We start from the raw sequence: 24,618 nt of genomic DNA, 5'->3' as shown, positions 1-24,618 counted from the left end.
CCTCTTTAACACCACCTGTGTTAACATTATTACCACAATAAGCAGCTTTAAAACGAGGTGATGTGAAACAGACATCTTTGGGTTTGATTTGGGGAATGTGATAAACACATAAAACTAATTTCTGGTTAAAAAGGTGTAAAAGTTAACCAACACCTGGGAAATAAAACCACGAGGTCCTGAATTAAGTCAGAATGTTTAAAAAAAAAATCAATATCAAAAATACTCTCAAGTAAATAAATCTTGTGTATAAATATCCACAGACTATTGAAGTGTTATATTTTGTAGCACCACTGAGCTAGTTGATGCAAGGACACTTACCCACGAGAGGGGTGGCTTCAGTTATTCCAAATGACTGTGATGGTCACACAAAACGATGCTACTGTGAAACACCTATGGTATAATGAAAACACGCCGCTCTATGAGCCGACTTATATAAAACTGATATGGAATTACAGAACGAGTGCATAACAATTGAATGCAGTGAACAGTTTGGATTTGTAAAAACAGTGCTGACAACTGGATTATTGCAAAACTAGAACGACATCCATTAAATGTTCAGTTTCACACTTTTCCAACCACCACTGGGATTAAAGTAAGACCACTGTGTACAATAAGCAATGAGTAACAATGGTGCGAGCTCTCATGTAATTATCTGCACATACTTAAATTATTCAGGGTGACAACAAACGCACAAACAAACTTGATGTTTCTTTTAAGTACATAGATGAATAAACATCTGTGGATTGGCTGTGTAGCTGAGCTGTAGGCGTGTGGTTTACTTTAGTTCACCAGCAGGAGGAGAGGAGCCCAAGAGGGGAGACTTGGGGGAAACCTGGACAAAGTAAAAAAAAAATAAAAAAATTATAGTTTAGAACTTTTTATCAAATTCATCATGGTTAATCCATCCATCCATCAGGGTACACCAAGGTAAGCCAGCTTAAAGATGTAGTCTCCCCAATGTGTCCTAGATTTGCCCTGGGACTTTTTCCCATGCCCAAAATACTTTGGAAGGAGTAGCAACTCTACTCTGAGCCCCTCCTGGATGACCAAGCTCATTTTACCTCTAAGAGATAACCCACCACTCTTCATAGGAAACTCATTTTTACTGCTTGCATCTATGTTCTCCTTTTTTCAGTCACTTCCCACAGCTCAAATTGTTTCACCAGATCAGTGTTCATCGCTGCCACTACAGCAATAACCCATTTGTCAATCTCCTGCTTCACTCTCTCTGAACCCATGAACTTAACACTGGGAAGAAATTGACATTTTGTGAAGTTACAATCACAGCTACTGCCAATCCAAGAAAAATCTCAGGTTTAGATCCTTTTACTGTTTAAGTGCATCATATTTCCCCTTTATTTTCTCTTCCAGGAGTGGTTTCTGTTCATGTAAAGGATCTCTTGATCACTACATTTACATGCACATTAAGATTACACTACCATTTAAAATACATAATATATTATATTTGATTATGTGTCATTGAAACCACACATTCTGTTTGTATATTCAGAATTAATCCCACTGAAGCATGTTCTTGTTAAGACATGGAATTACTCATGTGTTAGGGGCATTCTTTAGACACTGTACTGTCTCCTGGGCCTTCTGTTCACTAGGTGACTCTGCTTTGTTTTGATTATGCTGTGCTTTGTCCTGAAGGAGCTGACTGAGAGTAATTACCTGGATGAGCAACACAGGGCCAGGTGTGCTCAGGCTATGACTAACTGGTTGAGCTACAGCTTGGTCCTTCCCTTCTTTTGCTTTCAACATACATTACCAGTCATACAAACATACACATTTACATTACATGTAATCACATATTCCTGATAGTTAATTACAGTTTTCCAAAAATTCTCTTTGTTAGTGCTTGTTGTAGTTTATTAGCCAGGTTGTGAAATAAAATGCATAAAGCACATCTGGAATTTGTCCATCACTTGGGGGTTTATATACTATTTTATGACACATCTTGCCTGTTTACGATCAGCTTTGTGTTATACACAAACTAATAGCCAGCTGAGAGGCTGGGATAGTGATTCATACCTGAAAGACGAGTGCAGATGGTTGGTAGGATAGAGAAACATGAGCAGACTCATGTCTGCATGTTTCAGCAATGTGCTGTCACTTTAGGAAACTTAAAAAATAAACTTAAAAGAATGAGTGAAATTTAGGTTTTGTTGGGGATCGGGCTGTGCGATATGACCAAAATCTCATATCCCGATATTAAGACATCTATCGTCCGATAACGATATAAATCACAAAAATGTAACATTTTCTGTAAATTCTGTGAATGTCGGGCAGCTCGACTTGCGTTAAGTGTTTCCAGCTGGGCGTCGAGTGTTTTAACTGATGCATGAAACCATACATTTTTAGACATAGGTTGTAACAGCCGCTGTTTTCTTTGTGAGTATTTCTTACACAGCGTGCTGCGGGGAAAAGCCTGTTCTAACGTTTGAGTCTAAGGTTTATTTTTTAGCACCTGACGGCTCTTTTTTGCTTCTCATCCGTAAATACTCTGCATCTTTCACGTGATTCAGTTTATTTTGAAAAGTCTCAACAGGATCTTGAGCTTTATTGTGAAAGGTTTATGTGGAAAATAAACAAGCGGACACGAGGTGGTTTTACCGTCGTTGTTGCTAACGACAACGCATAAAAACAAGCGCTTGTCCGTCTGTAATGTGGTTATATTAAATATAAGAGAGAGAGAGAACTTTTGGAAATTAATATAGCCACTACATTGACCATCAAAATAATGAAAAAATATTGCCGTAAACAGTTTATTTTGCGACACCACGAAACAAACGATAGCGTAAAATGAAACGATAGACGTTTTTATATAGTCATCCGATATATATCGTTATATCGAACAACCCTAGTTGGGGAGCAGGTAGAAGTCAAATTATATGACAAAGCTATGCATCTCTCGGTCTGTTTAGCCAAAGAGCTGCACAAACATACACCATAAAGCCCACATTAGGTGAGGATGTGTACTTAGTCTAGGCAGTGACTTGTTTGACAGCTGCAAGCTTGTGGGTAATTGGTTTCTGGCTTAAACAGATTTGCTTGTTTGCTATTTTTGCTCAACCCAAAGCCAACTTTAATTTCTGTAGGTATGCCGTAAACCATATGCAACTCTTGCATATCAAAATATTTTTGAGAACACGCAAACATTGCAACACTACCCAGATGTGGGAGGAAGGCTTATTTTAAAGAAACTGGTTGGAGGAATGATTGAGGGAGGATGTGTTTGCATGGCTGAATACGTGACAAAATCCTGTTTGGATGGGTTGCATGCAAACAAGAATATTATATAATTATTCACGTGTTATTAGCCATGGAAAGTGGCAATCACTTCCATGACACATTTCTTGGATTGTTTAATGTTGGTGTGAAAGGGCTACTTTGTGTCTTAGCAGCATATTTAGATACTCACAGGGGATGGAGGCTTTGCAAAGTTGAGGTGAGCGTACAGAAGCACAGCGATGTCATTCTGACTGGCTTCAAGGGCAATGGACAGAGCAGTGCTGCCATCCTGTTTAATACAATGAGAAAATGTTGGTGAGACGCTGGTTTTGGGAAGGAGTCCGCATAACCACAGACCGAACTGGAATGCTTACATTATCAGTGAGAGTGGCATCACATCCTGGCACTGATAGCAGCTGACGCACAATGTCCACATGACCATGTTCACAGGCACACATGAGTGCAGTGGAGCCGTCGTCATCGCGGATGTTAACTTGTGCCCCGCAGGACAGCAGCGCTCGCACCATGTCCCCTCTACCATGACTGACTGCCAGCATCAGCGCTGTCTGTCCAGCCTACAAAACACACATTGTTTAAAATTACTGTTACCCTCATTTTTTACCCAAACTGTGGACACATTGAGACTGCATTTGTGTACATGGTGCAGCAGATACATTTAGAGCAGAGTTCTTAAAATCACTTGTAAGAAGACGGTCTAGTTTCTAGAGAAATTGCAATGTGATTGCTAACAGGAATCAAACCAGATGAGCAAATGAGAACTGGCTGTTTTTTATAGACTGGCTTCATAAAAATGCACAACTTTTATCCCTTGTTGTCATATCCCACATTGTTCCTAATTTAATCGGTTAGAGTGGCTTTTACTGAACGACTTTAAGGAAAGCAACAAAGACTGTAATCACTGGTCTCGTGCATGTCACTGGCTTTTGCTACCTGCACTATGCCCAAGGTGGTAAATTGCACATCCACACAAAATCACAAGGTATTCAGATTTTTGTGGAATATGTGCAAAAATGTCACAAATAAAAAGTTTCAGACAAATAAAAACTGAAAATTCTAATAACTGGGTACAACTGGTGCAAGAAATACTTTCCAGATATTTGTCAATTTCATAAGAAACATGTAACTCAGAGAAAAAATGTCCCTGTTAATGGATGTATTCCTCTGAAAGCCAAATAATAATCAGATGCTTACAGTCTTAAAGGTGGAATAAACAGAAAGATACATGGGAGTAAAAAAAAAAAAAAAAGTAGAAACTTCAGCTCATTGTATTTCCTTGAGAAACTGGATTAAAATAAAATATGTCCTTCACATGCTAAATGCCTCCCGGGGTTCATATCATGCACCACATTTTCCTTGACAAAGAAATTCTTCAATAAAACACACATTTAGTTTGTTGGGATCTGGTTACCACTTCTTGTTTGGGTAACAACCAGTGGGAGGCTATGAAAGTTTTACAGTTTTGTACTTTTCTAACTGTCCACACAGTGTCGCTGTTGTGACAACTTTTGTGAAGCACTTGGCCATGGGTCAGCTGTCTGCAAAGTCTTTACTCTTTTTACTTTTTGTAATATTACAGTTTTTGAAACATAAGACATTTTATGCAGTCCTAGTCCTGTACTAATACGTGACAATGGGTTTTTTTTTGTGTGTGTGTGTGTGTGTGTGGAGACGCAGTAAAAACTAATGAGCAGTAGAGGGCGCACCTGGCTGGCCTTGGCATTGACATCCCCTGTGCGCAGCAGCTGCAGGACAGTTTGAAGGTCACTGTCCGAGTGGAAGGCAGCCAGAGCCGTCAGCATGATGGCTGTGTAGCCCGCCTTGTTCTGCTTGTCAGCGTTACACAAGCCTGTCAGGTACAGAGGCCAATCAATTTGACAGGTGATATAACAACAGCACAACAAAGTAAAAGGGATCGTTACCATACCACTGTATGAGATAAATATCTCAAGAGTGAGTCTGTATTTTAATAGGTTACCACTAATAATTTAATATGACTTCTTACTATTTCTTAAATTGTAGAGATTATCATAATAAAAAATAACCATAAGACTTTACTTTGACACTTCAGTCTTATGAGATTTTACTTCGCTTAATGTCCAATTTTTCTCCAGAGCCTCTGTTGTTTTCTCATAAAAGCACAGAACTCACCAGTGTCCAGCAGAAGTTTCACCACGGGAAAGTTGGAGTGGGAGACAGTGTAGTGAAGGGCTGTATTCCCGTTGCCGTCAGCCATATTTATGACAAACTCCAGCAGCTGAGGGGAGATTGAGGCGAAGGTGTCCATGTAGGCCTTGACAACAGCTGTGTCGGCCGTTTTGTGGCAGGACACACGTAGCCACTCTTGCAGCACTGTGGTGTAAGCTGCCCTCTGAGATCAGACACAATGAGGACTGTTAAGGCAAATAAACATTTGACAGATGGCTGGAGAAATGCAAGAGCAACGACGACATCAAAAATGTGAAACTAAACCTCAGGAGAAGGCTTGAGTTAATGTGTTGTTTGATCTTCCAGTACTTGCAAAAATTATGAAACCAAAGTTAAGAATTTTCTTATTTTAACTTAGTCTTATTCCAGACATGGGGTGCAACAATCCAGTGTAGTTCTAGTGCTGTTCCCAAGCCAGGATAAATGGGAAGGGCATCCGGCATAAACTCTTTCCTGAATCAAACATGCAGATAATCAAACATCTTAAGCTATGCTTTAGTAAATATTTAGAGTTGGCAAACTAAAGTAAAATATATCCTAAATTAAATTATTGAGTGTGCACAGTTTGTGGGTAGCTGTGCTTCCTTGTTTGAGGTTGGTCTATGTCATTTATTTTAAAAGTGAACCTTCCCGAATTTCCTAGAAAGACGTAACGACAGGAGAAATGTGAAGAAATGTGGAGAAATGTGAATTAGACTCAACACGTACTGCTCCTTGTTGGCTGAAGGCATTAGGTTCCCCCAGGGCTTTCTGCAGGGCATGCAAAGCTAACATCAGGCTGTCACTCAGCTCCAGTCTGTGACAGATAAGGAGACAACATCACTCTCAGATGTTCACAGATCCTTTAATCCTCACAGACAGACTCTGTGTACACTTACCTGACTTGTTTTGAAGGCGCTGTCGCAGTGTCATTTGAAATACGTTCAGCTGCTGGTTTGCATTCTGACTGGACGCTGTACCGCTGCTGGGAGTTATCACTGATTTTAGTGACACCAGGTGATGAAGAACAGGTAAGTGAAGCCTTTTGCTCAGGAGTGGATTCAGTGCTAACTGGTGTGGAGGTGACCTGTTTGTGCTTTTCTGATGATTGTTTGACAGTCTCAGAATCATTTGATGAACATGAAGGAGGTATGGCGTGGTCTGATGCTGGTGGCTGTGAGGCACATTTTTGCACCACAGTGTCTGTCGCTGGTGACTGAGGTGCTTTGTTTGATGGCATTGTGTCTACAGCTGCAGACTGGCTGGGACTTGAGTCTGGAATGGCAGCTGGTAGTTTGACAGCATTTTGCTGAGGTACACTGGTGCTTTCTTCTTGCTTGGAATCCTTGTTGTGTATTGTCTGCTGGTGCTGGACTGTAGACTCTGGAAGTTTTTCTCTGGCTTCATGATATTCACTAGAGTCACTTCCTTCATCTGAGCTCTCACTGCTGCTATCTTCTGAGGATGTGGACTCGTAGCTGCAAGACAAGAACAATTTTCACTCTGCCCAAACAGCTCAGAGTCTTTGCAGGTGACACAGGGAATACATTTCTGCTTCTTCTTTTACCTTTTTACTTAACCTTATACTGACAACATTCCCTTGACACAGTACTCAGTGGATGAAAATGGCCGACTGCTGCTATGCAATAACTAACACTTACCCTCCATTGACTCCAATAAACTGTAGGTTTTTCTTCGTAGAGGGCGAGCCTGGTTCACCTTCTGCTTTCCGCTTCATAATTGATCTCAGAGACAATTGGGGAGATGAAGCTAGAAAAGATACCAGCAATTACTCATACAGTGGGAACATGATGTGGTCAGAAGACACTAGTTTAAAATCACATACCTGTCTTAGGTAAGCCTTCTTGTGATTGGTTAGACTCATTTGCTTCTTCCTTATTATGCACAATCCGATCATCAGATGCAACAGCAATGGCAGGATTAGCTACAGGTACTGAGGTGGACAACCTGCTCTTCAAGACATCGCGTACCTGCTTAGAGCTGACTGCAATCGGCAGCTCAACTGGAGCATCTGAGAAAGAGACAACATTTCAAAGCTAACTAATCAGTCTTTTTGTGCAGTAATGCAATAAATAATTGTTATTGTAAATTGTATTTTACAGTCTGATGCAGTCCAATCCAGCAGCAATGCAGCATCCCAAACCCCTCTTGAGTTAAAATTTAAATTTAGAAGTATTTGCGATACTTTTTGAATTGTATTGGTGAATAAAATGACCTAATAGTGGGATACAAACAAACAACAAAAAGACACCCAGGATTGAGCCTTGGGGCACACCAGGGGTCAAAGAAAAAGCTGAACAGCAGGCATTTTCAGTGATTATTGAGATGAACATCCATTAGAAACACTTTTAATTCTATCTGACCACCAACAAATACAATAACAATATAAAAAAAAATACTAAGATTAAGATAATTAGATTATTGACCACCAAGTAAACATATTAAATGTATTTTCAACTTTCAGTAAAAACATATATTTAAGGGTGACAGACTTTATATCTCAGTTTCTCAGACACGGATTAAGTCTAGCCTTGGACCAACCCCCCCCCCCACCTGTTTTTTTTTAGAACAGATCCTTGGTGATTTTTTTTCCTTTCAGTTTAGGACTAAGCATAATTCATATCTGGGAAACTTTTTGCATTGTTTTCACAAAATGCTCTTGCATTGGACTCCATCAAACTCTTCAGTTAAAGCTCATAAAGTCTCAGTAATACAGACCTTCAGTTCGCCCTCTGTGGTGGTCTTCCACACCTCCAGCAGCTGGCTGAATGGGGGGGGAGCTGCAGGTCTCTGCTCGGAGCAGTGTTCCCACCTCTACCACAGTAGGCTGCTCCAGTGTGTACACCTGAATTCCTACAGTTCTCTGGTCCCTCTGGTGTCGTTGCTGTGTGAAGGTGACTAGTGTATGCAGGCTGCAGCCTTGAGGCTCCTGCCAGCCCAGGCTCGTTGCTATGACTGGATGCTCTGCCTGAGGGGCCTTCTGGACTGTTGCCACCTGCTGCTGTGCAGCCTGTAGCTCCTGCATTGTCCTCTTTAGTTGACCCTCAAGCTGACCCACTTGATTTTTGAGGACTTCTGTCTCAGGTAGCAGCCCCAGATCCTTCTCTCGAACCCAGACCCCCACATGACGACTTCCTCTCGAGTCCTCTGGTCCCACGCCAATGGTGCGTACTTCCCGCTTTGCATCTGGTCGCACTCCACTCACAATCACTGTGTCCTCAATCTCACATCCTGAGTCTTGCTTGGACCCATCAGGTGTGGTGGGGGACAGTGACCCTGCTGGCTTATTGTTGTTGCTCCCCTTTCCAGTGCTCATGTCTTCTTCAGGGATGTCAATATAGAGCTCCCCTCGGGGACGACTTCGGTTGAACCCCAGAGTGTGGCCCAGAAACTTCTGGCTCTTCAGCTGGACACTGAGCTGCCGTTTCTCCTCCTGCAGCACTGAGATTTTAACTTGGAGCACAGGGATTGTCTTCACCTGCTCTTCTAGCTCCCTTATTTTTCTCAGGGCTGCAGCCATCTGCTCCCTGACATGTTGCAAGTGAGCTGGGGTTGGAGTTACTGGGGTGGACAGGCCAGAGCTCATGGGAGTGAAAGATCCACCTCCACCCTGTGACCGGTTGAAGCTGTGTGCGCTGCTGATGGAGGTGTTAGAGCCAGCTACACTGCTGTGCATGCTGCCAAGATTGGAGAATCTCCGTCCCTCTTTCTCTTCTTCCAGCTTCCTGCGAGCATCCAACAGAGTCTTCTCCACCCGGGCAGTACTGAAGCTGGGCCTTTGTGATGTATGGTAGCCTGGGGCACAGTAGGAGTAAGAGGAATGCCGGCTGTCCATGCTGGCATTGGAGCAGAGAGACTCCGTGGAGGTCCACCAGGAGCCAGTGTAGCCATAGCCACGGGGCAAAGAGCCATAGCGTGGCCGGCGTTGGACAGGCACCTTCTTGATAGTGTTCCCCTTCTCTATGTCGTTAACATATTTGAGGAAGTCTAGGTCCAGACGGTAGCCATAGGGGGTCTCCACTGAGTAGGGCGCCTCCTGTTCTTTGGCGTGCAGGGAAGGGGGAGCAGGCGGGTTGAGTTTCCCTGCAGGGGAAGGAAATAAACTTTAAACAAACGGAAATCTGCATCTAATCTTGGGTTCAGACTTCAGAAAAAAGCATCAGCTACTCCACAGTTATAAATGTAATCGGAATTCATCACCAAATTAGGCACAAAGTGGAGTGTCGGAGTTCATTATGACACAATCTTACAGTTAAAATACATGCAAGTTGTGTGATAGTTTAAATCCTAACAAAAGCATTAACTTATCATCATCTTTATGTTGATCATTATAAGGAATTAAAAATAGAGGGCGCACCTGGGAAGCCGGGGTCCATATGCAGCACCTGAGCCATAATGCGCCTGTGGCTGCTTTTCAGACAGTCACACAAACACTCTCACCTGTAGGGAGACAAAAGTGTTGAAATTAAACACACTGTACACTAAACATTTCTATGAATAACAAAGGATTCAAGATTTCAAGAGCTTTATTGTCAATACAACAATATACACAGTATACAGCGTACCAAAATGCTGTTTCACCCCCATGGTGTATCTATAAGTATATAAAAGATATATCGCCAAGAGATATAAAACTAGGAATTACAAATAAATAACATGCTAAATTTGGGTAAAATTAAGGGATAAAAGGGTACTAATTACTAACTATACAATACTATAATAATAACTATACAATACTAACTGTACAATAAACAAAGACAGGACAGAGACAATACAAAGTGGATTGTGCAGTAGGTATTGAATACCAGGTTGAGTTATTGTGCAGTAGGTGTTGAATACCAGGTTGAGTTATTTTGCAGTAGGTGTTGAATACCAGGTTGAGTTATTGTGCAGTAGGTGTTGAATACCAGGTTGAGTTATTTTGCAGTAGGTGTTGAATACCAGGTTGAGTTATTGTGCAGTAGGTGTTGAATACCAGGTTCAAGTTATTTTGCAGTAGGTGTTGAATACCAGGTTCAAGTTATGGTCAGGATATTGTAGACAAGACAGGACATGTAAAACATGTGCAAGATGCAAAATGTGCAAATATAGTATAATTTAGACGTGTATTCAGTAACTATGTGACTGAGTGTGCAAATAAGCATATTGTTCCCAGGTAAAGTTTGTAGTGGATTTATGGAAGTTTTTGTTGTTTTGAGTCTTTTGGTGAGTATTGTAAGGTGTTTGTAAAGGTGTATGTGTATATAAGAAAAGCTACAAAAGTGGCTTTTCTTGCATTAATTATAAAGATGCAATCAATGCAGTAATACACAACTGTCCACATCCAACTAAAACCTAACAGAATCAGTATTCAAATATCTTATAAGTTAACTGTAAAGTCTGCATGACATAGTGTGTCCAGAAATAATTACCCCTTTTGACTGCACTGTTCTCTCTGTATAATGGTCAGAAATAGCATTAGCCTTTCTTTCACTGCATTACCCGCCTGCCTCCATCCCTTATTTTATCCTTTCATTTTTTTGAGCATATTGGGCCACTGTCAGTTGTGTATTTGTTTCTGTTCATAGCATTCAGAGAAGAGAAGTTACAGGGGGAAAGTTTCCTGGCAGCTAATTCCAGGACAGAGATTTGCCAGTTACAGCCTTATTAGGAATCATCTGTGTGCACTTACTTCGCCTCTCACATTAGGATTTACAGACACTCTCTCTTCTTTCTCTCCTGCACTTCTTCCATCTCTGGCTTCTTCTCTATTTGTCCTTTCTTTATGCTCTTCTGCTCCTGTTTTACCCCTCTAAGCATCAGCTGATGATCAGAAGGTTTCCGCTAGTCCCTTTCTTTTCCTCTGCACACTTAGATGCTTTTTAATTTAGCCAAAAAACACAGTGAATTGCTGAGAACTTGCATTCTACCAAAGGTAACATATGGATTTTGACTCTTTATAAACAAAAGACTGAGCCTTTCCCCCCACAGAGAGCGACACACTGCCAGCAAAAATGTAGAAACCCTAATGCCATGCCTCTGAGTTGGTGTGTGCTTGGAAAAGATTAACTTTCTAGGTCATCACTTTGTGGGAACTGTGGAAGTCTTTAAGCCATCCACAGCATTAGTCAGTTGAACATCTTTATATTACTATGGCTTTGATAAGTTAGGAACAGAAGTCTGCGCTGCAAACCACTGTGTTTTTAAGTGCAAACTATATTTGCCTCAGGCTAAGGCTGTTTTTTGTTTTTTCTCTTCTCTAAGTCGAGCCCTCTCTCTCTCTCTCTCTCTCTCGCTCTCTCTCTCTCTCTCCATTTATCTTGTGACCCTAGCCAGTGCTTGCTCGTTTGTGAAAAGTAGGACACTTGGAAACACTGACTAAATTGACATGGTATTTTTGAAGTGCTTTAGTCAGTTTAATTTCTCGGTGTGATTCTGCTTATCTGTACCCTTTCATCGCCCTCTCATTCCAAGATTGCCACACACTTTTGGGAATCACACTGGTTAATCTAATTTAAAATGAAGCCAACTATCCTTCAGCTTACACACGAGGACTTTATGCCCCAGATATAAAATTTTAGTCAAACTTACATTTGAGAAAGTGGAGAAAAAAACAGACAAATCTTGACTAATATTGCAGAGCCTTTAAAAAAGATGAAGAATTTGGCTGCCTGCCTTCAGCCTACAGTTTAAGTGTCTGTTTATCTCCATTGAAAGTGTCAGACTGATTATGCGCTGTCTGGTGTACAGTGCGGTCTGGGAATGACTACATATGTGAGAAAGTGAGAGTAGGACATAGAGGAGTGGTTGCAAAAAGACAGAATGTGTGAGAGAATATGCGTACAGGAGGGTGGAGGACAGCACTGACAGGGGACAGCAGATGAGATATAATTAGAGTATGTAGTTTTGCAACCTAACATGCCTGCCAAGCAGACTGGTTGATGTCGTCTACTCGACTTCCCTTCAAATTCCACTTTATTTTTATAATTTTGCTCTGAAGAAGCAAACAAGCATAGAGAAACAGAACAGAACAAATCAGGTTACTACGGGTAAATCATTAAAACGCACACAATCAATAGCTGACTACATGGTGATGGTTATTTGTACGATTACTCCCAGAGGAGAAAAAAAAAGAAGGAAGGTCAACCCAGACACCTGCTGATGAACACCAAATAAAAAAAGTACATAAATATCCAATAGTCCATCAACTTCATCCAGTTCACGGATGAGGCAGGAGGGCCCGGTCCATTCAGCATACATCTGACGCGCAAATATAAAAATCCTGTGTGAGCAATGCCTAATTTCCAAAACTATAGGTACCATGGAAAAAAACTCCCAGACATAGGAGAGTAGTTTTCCCTGTGTAAAACTACCATTCATAAATAACAGCCATTTTAATGAGCAGAGATGATAAGTTTTTCATTTCGTATATTTCTTTTACAATAGCCAAGGAAGCACTCCCCTGTAAGTGGATCTTGTCCAGCCACTTCTTTGTTATTGCCTTTTTACTGGCACTAAGTAATACTTCATGGCTATATTTGCCTCAAATGTACAAGTCACTTGGTAGATTACCTAAATATATGATATCAAGAGTATAGTCAAGCTCAAAACCTAATATGAGTTTAATTTATGTTACTGTCTCTGCTCAATAAGATTGTTTTGCTGGACAATTAGAAAACATATGATAATGATCAGCCATTGTAATATCACATTGTCTCCAGCAGTGGCCAGATTCCAGATCTGCCCCTTTGTAGATGTTTTCTTTTTGGGGTAATAAAAAAATAAATTATTAAATAAAGGTGCAGTCATTTTATTTTATTTATATAACCTATCTTCATCTGTTAGTGTTGTATTTGTTCCCTTTTCCCATTTGACTTGATGTATAAGGTGGAATTTTTTCTCAAGACACTGCATATATGAACAAATTGTGGGTAACAGCTTGTTGTGAATGTTGCCCTTCTATGCATCAATAAAAAATATTTACGATGCCCCCACGTAAATTGCAGGTTTCACTAAGAAGCTGAAAACTTTTGAGATCTGTATTGGCTGAAATAACAAATATGATGTAATGCCTTTCCAGGTCCAGTTTCTAAACTTCAAGTCCACATTGTGCTCGTTTAAAATCTTCACCATATTCCAAAAATCTTAAGAACAGTTATTCCTCTTACATTAATTAAACAATATATTTAACAATACTTCTGTCAGATCACTTAATTTATTTAGGTACTTGTTTACCTCACCTAGCACAGATTGTAGGGGGATACTCAACTGGCTTAATTCTTAATCTTTCCATTTTTGCACCATACCCACTGTTGCACCAGCAGAATGAATACTGTAACTGTGTTGCTCTACAATAGTCTTTCAACCATGGCAGGAACATTTCACCTTTTTCTTTTGGTAGCTGTAGTATTTTAAGTCGTACTCTAGACCTATTACCCTGCCCTATCCTACAGGTATTCATTTCCATTTATTAATCTGTTTTATTGATACCTCTGCTGGTAGGGACTGAGAAAGGAATAGCAGAAGAAATAAAATCTAATTTTCACAATTTCTACTTTATTATACAAATTAAGGGAGCACATCTTTCAAGGTCTACTTTTATTTCTTTTAGCATAAAACCATAATTTAAATTTGTTGTTGTTTAGATTCTCTTGTATAGTGACACCTAGGTATATAATACATTTTTTTCTGCTGAGTTTATAAAATTAGTGTTTATAAAAATAGCTTTATAAACGCAGATTTTGGGTCTTGTGTATGTTTAACTTGCATCATGAATAAAAACTTGTTTTTATCCCTGTAAGTAAATTTGCTGTTATTCCAATGTGTTTTCTAATTACTTGAGCAAGAAGCTCTATAAATAATGCAAAGTGCAAAATGTAAAGTGGGGCTTAAGGGACACCCTTGACGGCATACTCGTTTCAAACTAATTACCCTGAATAAATTCCAAAATTCTGAAATCTTCTTATTTAAACTGATTATTTTCCACTATCAGGCTCCCACAACAACAGCAGAGTGTTTCATATGTGCTAATGTGTGTGCACGTACTCCCCTGAGTGTGTGAGTATGGCTGGGGTGGAGTGGCTGACCTTCCTCTCCGTCTCTCGGGTTTAAACAGAGTTCCTTTGAGATGACATCTGAACAGAAACCAGCGTTCGCCCTTCCCCAGCACAACTCTCCCCAGCCAGCCTCCATCTAGGACACATGGTTTGCCCCCATTACTCCCCCCTACCTCCTTTATAAAGCTGCATACCATGCTAGAGGAAGCTAGCACGGTCTGGCCTACTCCCTCTATTCCCTGCTATTAAGATTAAGACAACCCCTGGGGGGGTAAGATGCAGGTCATCCAGCACAAATTACGCGTCTGTGGTATGTCCTGTAGGATGTCATGAGAGTAACTGCATAATGCTGTAGCTTAATTGACTTCTCGTACTCACCATTGAAAAAGATTTTTTCCTCTATGTGCATGAAAGTTTCGGGTTTACTCCTTTCTATACAGACCAAACTCCAGCATGGTATTAAAAGGGTTAAAACTCGGCTTGATTTACAGTGTGGATAAACATTCCCTCAGAAGACTGAGACCACCGTGATGAGTAATTTTAAAATGCCAAGCTTCATTTCAAGGTCTGTTCTCCCTAGTTTATCAAACTCATTGCTTCCATTCATTGAGTCACCTTATTATTATTGCCATTACAAAGGATTAAACCTCAGTACTGCTAAGTCAAAAATACCGCCGCTCTTTCCACCACCCAAAGACGATCTTTATGGAGTTTTCCATTGCACTGCTGACTCTCAGCCTTTGGTGATTGCAATTTTGCTCAAGCTTGGGAATGGTTTGTGAATTAGGAAAAGAGGGATTTATTTTCTACTTCATACCAGCTGCTTGCGCTGCGAGGACGGGATCTCTCCTCCCCAGGCCCCTTGCCTCTCCCTTCCTTTTCTTGCTCTCTTACAGTCAGCACCTGCGGGAAATAAGAATAGAGGAAACTTGAACTTTGGCTGCCACTGCCTTTGACTGTATCAGTTAGTAGTCCAGAAAAATGACAATAACTGGGATATATGGAGGAATAGTTTTCAGGGGACATCAGTAAAATCACGGTAAGGGTGTGGAGCTCTGCTGACACAGAGATAAACAGATTCATAACAGGTGGGCATGACGTGAGGGTAAACACAGGTTGCAAAGCAGGAAACAAACATTTCAAAACATCCCAGTGTTTTTGACTGACACACCGGATGTGAACAACATACCCCCATAAGATGCAAATCACACACTGATTGTTGCACAATGTAGATGAAGCCTGAGCGATGTGCAAGTTCTCCTCTCACAGCTTTCTAGAAATAATTTCCCCCACCCCATTCCAGTTCAAGGCTCTCTAATCAATTCAAGGCTGGGAGCAGGAGCCTCCCTGCCATGTGATTGGGCAATGTGTCAGTTTTCTAACACTCCCAAATCCAGTGGCACACACAAACACCCCCACCCTCTGGATAAGTGGGAACCTGTCTGTATCACCTAAGGCTAGACTGATTTCATGAGCCTTATGATGTAATTCCTTCAACACAGACTTAACTGCTGTGTGAGTGTCAACAGACATGCTGCATGACAGCGTCTGCTGCCGATTCTCCTACTTTGGCTGCCGGAGCACAGAGTCAGGCTGCTGTGAAAGTGCGGTCGACATTTTGTCTGGAGTTCTCAGAGCCTAAAAAACACCAACGAGTGACCTTTGTGTCATATCATAACAAGGCTTGCCGTTGTTCTGTCCATTGTTTCATTGTGTTGCCATGCCAATACCACTGAGGGTATTGGTGGGAGAGAAACATCTTTTAGACTAGAACTACGGCCAAATCACAAAGAGCCATTCATTCAGGCCCTAGTTCCACAGCTGGTTCTAATAGAAATCAAGGAGGGGCATCTCAGAGAAAAAGAGAGGGAGCGGGAGACAGAGTATGGATGAGTGTGTGGCAAGGAAATTCGCCTCAAAACAAACAAACAGTTGATGAAGAGCTGTTATGGACCCACACACTGACAGAAAGTGGAAACACAAGATGCAGGACTTGCACTGAGTGACTGATATCTAAATCTAAACAGGCTCCAAAGTTAACAAAACTAGATGTATGTGTTGATGAGTGTGAATAATACCAAAGTAAAAACATATTATGAATACATTGCCACCTTAGTTATGGAACCTCATTTATCAAATCCAAAAGCTACTCGCAAACAATGAGATCAAAGACAGCGGCGCATGTCGGGCTGTTATAACTGTGCGTTTGGCGTGGATGGCAAATACCAAACATTACACAGGAGACAAGCTGAACTCCCATGGACTCCCACAGAACACAGATGAAAACACACATACCCCCCCCTAAACACACCAACACTGTCTGAAGCCTGACGACTCCCATAAATCAACAAACACAGTTGAAGATATTACTTTGATTTATTCAAGTAAGGGCAAAGATGATATGAAAACCCAGTGATTTAGCTGCTTTTAATTCATCTGAAAATATTTAGCTCCCAAAAGAAAAGCTTTCAGAACGGCAGTTTATGTGCCGCTGTCATCATACCAGGCTAATTGTCTGTTTCAAAACGGAGACCATATTTGAGGTCTGACAAAGAAAGGGTTACAGGAAAGGGAGCTTCATCTTTCTATTCCCGAAAGATGCAAAAACAACTCAGTCACTTCCTCCTAGCCCAGGAGAAAGAGTAACAAGGAGAAAGAGAGCATAAACGAAAAAAAAAGGGGGGGTAGTAGCGGTAGGAGAGGGAGAAAGGAGTACAGTGAGAGAGGGAGGGTGGGACAGAAAAGAGGGGAAATGTGAGGAAAGACGGGCGAAACTGTAAAAGGAGGGGGAAGAAAGTTTTAGATGGAAACTTCTGAAATGAGAAGAACATGCCTGTTCTCAGATTTGGACTCCACCAGAATGAATCACGCTGACACCAGAATGAGTGCTGCTACTAACGCAGGACAAACATCTACAGATCAGACAGAGGGGCCGCAGAGCGCTCCTCACAATGAGTAAATAACGATTCAAGAGGACCTCTCCTCATAATCCCACATGGCTCCACCTAGAAGATTACCATCATTTGTACATTCCTCTCCTAAAATAGAGAGAAAAAGGAGAATCCTTAAGACAAGTAGCACTTTGTTGCACTAAATAAAGCTTATTGTTGTTCAGAGTTGTTTTTTTCTCAGAGTAACAGGCCACAGACCTCAAAAAAGATGTGCTGAAGGCTTTTAAATGTCACATAAAGATGCTGCTGTATCTACTGAGACTTCTTTGTCTTCCTCCTCATTCTGCAGCACAGATGGCTTCATTCAGCCAACTAGCCCTGAATGAATAATAAATCAGAAAAATTAAAACAAATCTTTCCCAAAGAGCTGAAGAATAATAAATGCAGAAGCAGCAATAGCCATTTTTCACCCAGCGTAATGTGGCTGAAGAGCATATGTCAACGCATGACAGAAAGGGCCTTCACCAAGTGCAATGAGGCCAGATGATCTCATATCAGCACGCTCATACAGTGTGTTCTCATGCTGCTGGTGGGACATGTGGTTTTTGACTAATGTAGCCATTAAATTCGGGACAGTGAAATCATAACCCAATGGGATGTCACCTCCAGGACTTCTTGCCCTTTAGCAAAAAGCCCTGTTTTTCACATTAAGGAGTGGTGATGAGAAGGAGCAGACGGCGTGGAGCTGGAGCAGTCTGGTGCTAGAGAAACTATGGCCAAAAGGAGAGGCCGGCCAGCTCACATTACTCCTGGAACAGGAGCAGAGTAAACACCCGCCTCTCCGCTATTGGTCATTGTGCTGACCTCCAACAGGAAACTGAGCAAGGGTGGGGCTGAGCGACAAGGAGCGGCATGGGGCAAAAAAAAAGCCATTTGGGAGAAAATTCCTGAGCAGTTGTGGAGGTGGGGATTAAGACAGATGCTGAGCGGAGACGCAGAGAGTTGCTCTGTTTTAGAGAAACTGAGGTGGTCTGGAGGGGAGGAAACCCAGACAGCAGTGATCGAGAGATGGTGGAGAGGCAGTCATAGCAGTTTGAGGGTTAAAAGATCAGGTCAGCGTGTGTTGTGGTGCTGAATAGATGGTACAACAGAACGCAGGAAGTCATATCAGTCCGGTTTCCATGCTAAGTTAAGCAGTTCCTTCTCGAGAATCTTATCAATTACTTCCTGATTTGGTGAAGTTGTTGATGCAATGGTTGTACAGACACAAATAAAACAAAACAGACAAGGGAAAAAAAAATAATCCAATGCACTTTACACATGTTGCTTACTGGACAGCACAGTCCATCTGGCTTCTCTGGGTGATTAATAAAATAAAGGAGATCAGTCAGCTTATTCAGCAGGATAACGAATTACTGTCCCTATTAGGGAAAAAGCCAGCTTTTCACCATATGTTCACTACACTGCTCTCCCTAATCGACAGAGTTAAGTAGGAGTATTAACTCACTGTCTTGACCACAGCAGTCTCATGCTGGGCTGTATGTTTATCCAACTCTAGTGCAAAACTTCCTGTTTAATATTCATGTTGTTATGGTGCATATTCAGAGAGTGCTTTTTAGAGAGGAAGCATAACACACTAAAAACAAACTGCCTGCATAAAATGAAGAAGGCCCATTAATATTATTATAGAGCCCTGTGCAATAAACCATCATTATTTCACATGACTTTATGAACATGGTATACTGTCTTAATATAACAGGTCATTAAAATCCAGTAAAACTTCTCTGAGAGGCTCATCTGTGGTTAAAAAAAAAAAAAATCCACGACAGTGACAAACAGTCTCACACAGGTTCAGGGTGTAATTTCATTAGCCTTGCTAAACAATTTAAACGCCCGGCGTGTGGCCCAGTGTGCAAATGGGGTTTATGGGCCCTGCATTCCTCCACTGCACCCCCGGATCCAAACACTGTAATGAAACAATCACATTCCAGCTCAGAAAAAAAAAAGAATCTGCTTAAGGAGACTCCAGCTGCTGACAAACCTGGACACAGATCCATAAAATGCAGTCTGGGGGACTCCCTTAGAGTGGGTTTTCTCTTTTACTGCACTTACACTAAACATATCTCAAATTAACAAGCAAATATTTAGTTAGCAGTCCTCTTAGCTGAAACTAAACCACATTATTGTCTTAATAAATCCTACAATCATTAGAGCTCTGATATGTTTTTGCCTTAAACCACTATAACAAAAGCTGATTTATCCCTAAGGTTTGTCTTTAATGCTCTTTAACTATATTATAATATATGGGTTCTATATGACGCACCAACACCTTTTCCATGTAATAACATGACAGGCAGGACAGAGACCATGTGAGCACCATGCAGCTGTTGGTAGGTGATTTAATACAGCCAGCAACCCATTACACAACAGCAGGACAGTGGTGTATTGTATGATGTAGTGTAACAGGCTGATGACTGCACTCCCACATCCTGCCAAGTTCTGCTTGCCCACCATGAAAACAACATCTGACTGAGCTAGAAGTTTCTCAGTAAAATGACTGCATTCATAAAAAAAAAAAAATATAGTAATGCAAACATTACCAGGGAGATTCTAGTTTATTTGAGAAAGGACTCAGGTTAGAGATGTCTTTCAAGAAAAAAAAAAGAAAGAGAGAAAGGTATACATTTGGTCCACTTGCCCTGTTAATATATAACCCCCTTCTCATCACTGACCACTGGCCAGCTATAGCTGGCAGACCAGCAAATATTGAGGGCAAAAAGCAGCTCCGAAGAACATCTGGAAGTCATGAAAACTTGCAGCGTGCGTGGGACCCACCCTCTCCCATGAGTCCTTACAGTCTTTAAATGAGATTTTCGTTTTTTAATTAAATTATAAACTGGTTGGATTGTTGCAACATTTTTTGAATTAAGCATGAGAATAAAAAAAAAGTTTCAAAGCCAAGTGCAAACACACCCAAAATGTCTTTCTTTCTTTTTTGTTATTTTGCTATTTTGGAAAAGACGTCGCGTTTAGTTGAATACTGCCAGATTTAAGAGACTAAAAGTTGAGTTTTCCAGGCACCCCCCGCCCTCCACAAGCCCACCAAGACAATAATAGAGCCCTATGTAATGAATTAAAGCCCCTGCATGGAAAATGCAAAAGCTTATGAATAGAATGTTAAGAAAGCTAGGGTTGCGAGGCCAGAGTTAGTGTGACAGACGCACTCTCAGTCCCTATATGATGTAAACGCGTTTTATTGATAAATCTGGTTAATGCCGCGCAGTGAGCCTCCAGTGATGCTGTGAACAAAAAAGAAAAAAAACAGAGGACGCATCGGAGAACCAACCGCGAGACTCAAACATTCCTGCAAACGCAGATAAACACAATATGAAATTATGAAAGCTAATTAGCTATCTTTAACAGAAATACACAACCAGCCACAAGCTACGCTAGGTGTTGGTTTTTGAGGATAAAGGACCCGTTACTTCGGAGGAGTACCGGAGGGGGGAATGGGCAGGACCGACGCTTCACAAAAGAAGTCCCACTGAACGCTCCTCGTCTGAAGCCATTTACAAAACACGCTGACAAAGACAGACCGAGCTGGTTTTCGCACAGAGGAAAGGGAACTTATTGTCTGCTCTTACCTGCCCTGCGCAAATCCTTTCTGCCGCCTCGGCCCAGGAGGAGCGCTCACTGACAGAGAGACAAAAACACCGCAGCCAAGATGCTCCGAGCCCCCTCCCGCTTCTCTTAAAGGGCACGCGGCCACGAGGCCAGGCGGTGGGCTCGTGCACTGCACGTCGGTCATCTCGCTGGAGTCTTCGTACTCATACACAGACATATATGTAGAGGCTGTGCAATCGTTTGACCCTCCTTGACTCTGAAAGTCATAGATTAAAAAAGGGGGCCAAGCTATTTTAGTGATGAGGTAATTTATGATCCCACTAGCCTACATAATTTTTTTTTACTGTAACGGAAAATTAAAGGGTTTCTTTTAAATGGCTCTGGTTCTTTGTTTAACATGTACTGTACCATTTATCTATGATAGATCTAATAAAAATGTATTTAACGTTATGTTTTAAAAAAAGTAAATAAAAAACAAATTGTGGGAAAAAACTTTATTTATAAAAATGTGTCTTACTTCTAACAATATAAATGTCTTTCCTTCAACAGCAGTTTATTAGAATCGGTTTAACGCCAAAATATCGATGACCGGAACTCATGTAAATAAACACAATGAAGTCAACGTGGTGATTCTCTTTTTAACGCCGTGTTACTTTTATACTCATTTTTAAAATATTAATCTAATCACGCTTGTGGCTTATATGTGTAATATTTAAATCTTTTGTAAAGGAAACAGTTAAAATCTTTGAATTGCTGAACTTTCAAAATAAGACGCCTTGTTATAAAATAATAAGCAACAAAGTACAGTAAAGTCAGCAACTATAATCTTAAAAATCCTCACTGGTCCCCAGCTGTCACTGGTAACATTAAAGTTTACATACTGTATTCTATAATAAAACATTTTTAAACAACTTGATCACACTTTTTGAATATGAAATACTGAGCTGTGCATTTATATAGTGTCCAATCACAACAACAGTTGCTTTAAATGCAACTACAGCTGTCAAACCAGTATAACAGCATATTAAGTATCAAGTTTAACCCTGAAGTGTAGCAAACTGGAGATACACATGAAAAATCTAAAATACATTCAATCAAAGCCATTAAATTATCAAATCAAGGACCGCTGAGGAATCACAATAAACTTCTAAGACCTCAAACAACCTCTTTAGAGATCCATGGACATCACAAATTGTTGGTGGAAGGACACTGAGCATCTTTGAGAAATTTCATACACCACAAAAGACTTGCAGAAACAACCATAAAAGTCCCTGCAAGAGGAGGTCACCAAATAAACAAATACAAATAAAAAGAAATATATAATCATAATGGTACAGTAACCCTTGTGAATGTGCAGTAAATATGAGGAAATAATTATTCTTAATTATAACTGTTAATTTTAAGTTATAACATCTGAAAAGACTAGTCTACAACATTCAAAAGTTTTGAGATTCATAACTAAAATTAATACATACAAATTTAGTAATAATTATTTGCAAACCTTGTGTATGTTTCATGTAGAAACAGAAATGTAGAAATGCCACTATGTTACTGTCGTAGCCCTGTTGTTAGTGTAGTTTTTGTAGTATCACTGTGGTCTATGGGTATTAAAGATGCTTTCCATACCATAATATGATACTGACTGCTGAAAAGCAAACAAACCATGTGTGAAAAATACAGATTTCCAGTAACAAAACGGTTAATGTGAAACAGTGTTAAAAATTAGTAGTAATCACATTACTACATGAATTTACATTGTAAGACCGACAAATAAAGGATGACCAGGAGTGTAGGGAGAAATATTTAATAGAAGACAGTGTAAATAAATAAAAAAAATTGCCTATCTAATTGGTAAAAAACAGTTTCCAGCTCTGTAAAATAACAAAAGCACATATATTTTAGTAGTTACAGTGTTAATGTGCTGCAGGTTGTTTACAATAGTGCAATTTCATAGATACAGTAGATGGAGATTTCTACAATAAATGTAAATCTTCTATAGCCACAGAGGTGTATACATACAAAACATTTGGTCTTCCACAGAAGCTCATAACAGTCAAACGAGGACTTGTTTACGCAGTCATAACATATTCAGTTATCTATCTATACTGTAGTATGATAGCGAATGTCGCAGTTTGAACATGCCTGTGTGAGCAAACGAGATGGCCTGTCTTTAAACAGTGCTTCTGTGATAAAAATCTGATGCGACTGGAGTGCATGTCTAAGAGTTCACAGTTTTAAAAACACATTTAAGCATCCCATCGAGTCACTCTCTCCCACACATAATGAGCTCAATCATATCAAACCTGGACCTCCACAAAAAGCAGCCCACCAACTCCCTTTATTGAACCCTTATAACGAGAGATGGGCAGATAAATGTTACGACTTGAGGGAGAAGGAATGTCAGTTATTTGGTCTGTTGATAACAAAAGAAAACTCCCTGGGACTATTTAATAACAAAGTCTGGCAGTGATCACTACCAGGGATTAAAAAAAAAATCTCACAAATTAAATAAGTCCATGACACAAAACAGACAACCTAAGCCTCTTCAAAAGCAGACACTCGAAGCTAAAGAAAAACAAACCCAAAACAGTGTGCTAAAAACTAAAGGTAAAGTCAGATCAGGCTCTGAGAGATTACTTTGGGTGGATAACTGTAAAAAGCTTTCTTTAAACACTGCCATCTTAGAGCCTTGCTCCAAATGACAATGTTTACAGAGCAGATAACCTTCCTGCATAAACACCAGAGGGGTTTTTTTTCCCCAAAAGAGGTGTGAGAGTGGTGGGGATGGTAGGGCAGCAAAAGAGGTGACAACTTACTGTGTGTGCATGGAGGGGTTGGAAGGGGGAGGGGGGTGTTAAGACATGACTGGGTGGCCAAAGGTGATGAGTGTAAAATAACGAGCTAGATGAAGAAGAGGACGGTGTGTTTGTGTGTTCCTGCTACAGTTGGTGTGCAACGCAGTGGGGGGAAGGGGGGACAGACGGTATGAGATGGTGCTAATTTTAAAAGCTTGTTTCTCTGTGTCGCTTTCCAGCTTTCTGTGGCTCAACAGTCGACTTTGCGGAAACTCGACCTACTGTAGGAGTTCCTGCGAGAGAGGGGGGGATAATTAGTAGGAATACTGGGGAAAAAAAACATATGTCAAAATCAAAAACATCATATTTTAGCAAAGATATGGTTCACTTTATTTCATTTGAGCCAAAAAATGCCACCCAAGGAGTGTGAAAGTTGTCCCACTAAAAGCTTACATGGCTTTGAATCAGCATTGTGGTTCCAAGAGTAATAATGATAAACCCCTAATGTAATATAGCGGACCAATGGAGCTCAAAGTTTGTGTTAATATTTTAACTATCTGGGATTTTACATTTCTCTCTGTGCTGCAGCATCGGTCTGGCAGGTGCTGTTGACTGTAACTGTTTCTGATTAGGAATCAGTCCACATGCAAACACAGAGCTGCAGCCAGAAGATGATGAAAACCAAAAATAACATATGGTGATAGTTTCCATAGTCAAACAGGCTACAGCAGTTCAAGAAGTGCATCATCTTTTATTAATGACTGTGGAATAAAATGTGACACATTTGAAATCACTGAAATGTGTCTGCAT

The 24,618-nt window shown here is 40.6% G+C and overlaps 2 protein-coding genes across 7 annotated transcripts in view; both read right to left on the bottom strand.

Annotated features, from left to right (window-relative positions):
- Nucleotides 1-4: 4 nt before the first annotated feature.
- kank2 (KN motif and ankyrin repeat domains 2) lies at nt 5-21,198 on the bottom strand. Of its 2 annotated transcripts, none has more exons than XM_005468757.4 (13): nt 21,034-21,198; nt 15,316-15,401; nt 9,821-9,903; nt 8,182-9,546; nt 7,289-7,474; nt 7,104-7,212; nt 6,342-6,920; nt 6,172-6,259; nt 5,407-5,626; nt 4,962-5,104; nt 3,612-3,812; nt 3,428-3,526; nt 5-832 (listed from the first exon to the last, which is right to left on the bottom strand). In XM_005468757.4, exons 3-13 carry the CDS (start codon nt 9,855-9,857, stop codon nt 776-778), a joined length of 3,084 nt encoding a protein of 1,027 aa, XP_005468814.1. In that variant the 5' UTR covers nt 9,858-9,903; nt 15,316-15,401; nt 21,034-21,198; the 3' UTR covers nt 5-775. The 2 variants fall into 2 exon arrangements, with proteins under 2 accessions (XP_005468814.1, XP_005468815.1); XM_005468758.4 differs by lacking the exon at nt 21,034-21,198 and adding an exon at nt 15,688-15,804.
- Nucleotides 21,199-22,801: 1,603 nt separating this feature from the next.
- The window catches only part of dock6 (dedicator of cytokinesis 6), a 41,992-nt gene continuing 40,175 nt past the window's right edge, over nt 22,802-24,618 (bottom strand). For all 5 annotated transcript variants that reach the window (XM_025906338.1, XM_019357795.2, XM_005468750.4 and 2 more), the window contains one exon: nt 22,802-24,101. In XM_025906338.1, coding sequence (XP_025762123.1) covers nt 24,059-24,101 — 43 coding nt within the window. In that variant the 3' untranslated portion in view covers nt 22,802-24,058. The remainder of the gene's footprint in view (nt 24,102-24,618) is intronic.

This window comes from Oreochromis niloticus, linkage group LG4 (genome assembly GCF_001858045.2).
Source record: "Oreochromis niloticus isolate F11D_XX linkage group LG4, O_niloticus_UMD_NMBU, whole genome shotgun sequence".
Lineage (NCBI taxonomy): Eukaryota > Metazoa > Chordata > Actinopteri > Cichliformes > Cichlidae > Oreochromis > Oreochromis niloticus.
Note: the sequence above shows the minus strand (reverse complement) of the source record. Positions and strands in the feature narration are given on the sequence as shown.

Coding starts and splice junctions, on each gene's coding strand:
- kank2 (XM_005468757.4), bottom strand. CDS start 9,857: ATGGCTCAGGTGCTGCATATGGACCCCGGCTTCCCAG. Junction 7,213..7,288: donor AGAAGGCTTACCTAAGACAG/GTATGTGATTTT, acceptor TATCTTTTCTAG/CTTCATCTCCCCAATTGTCT. Junction 6,921..7,103: donor TTTATTGGAGTCAATGGAGG/GTAAGTGTTAGT, acceptor CTTGTCTTGCAG/CTACGAGTCCACATCCTCAG.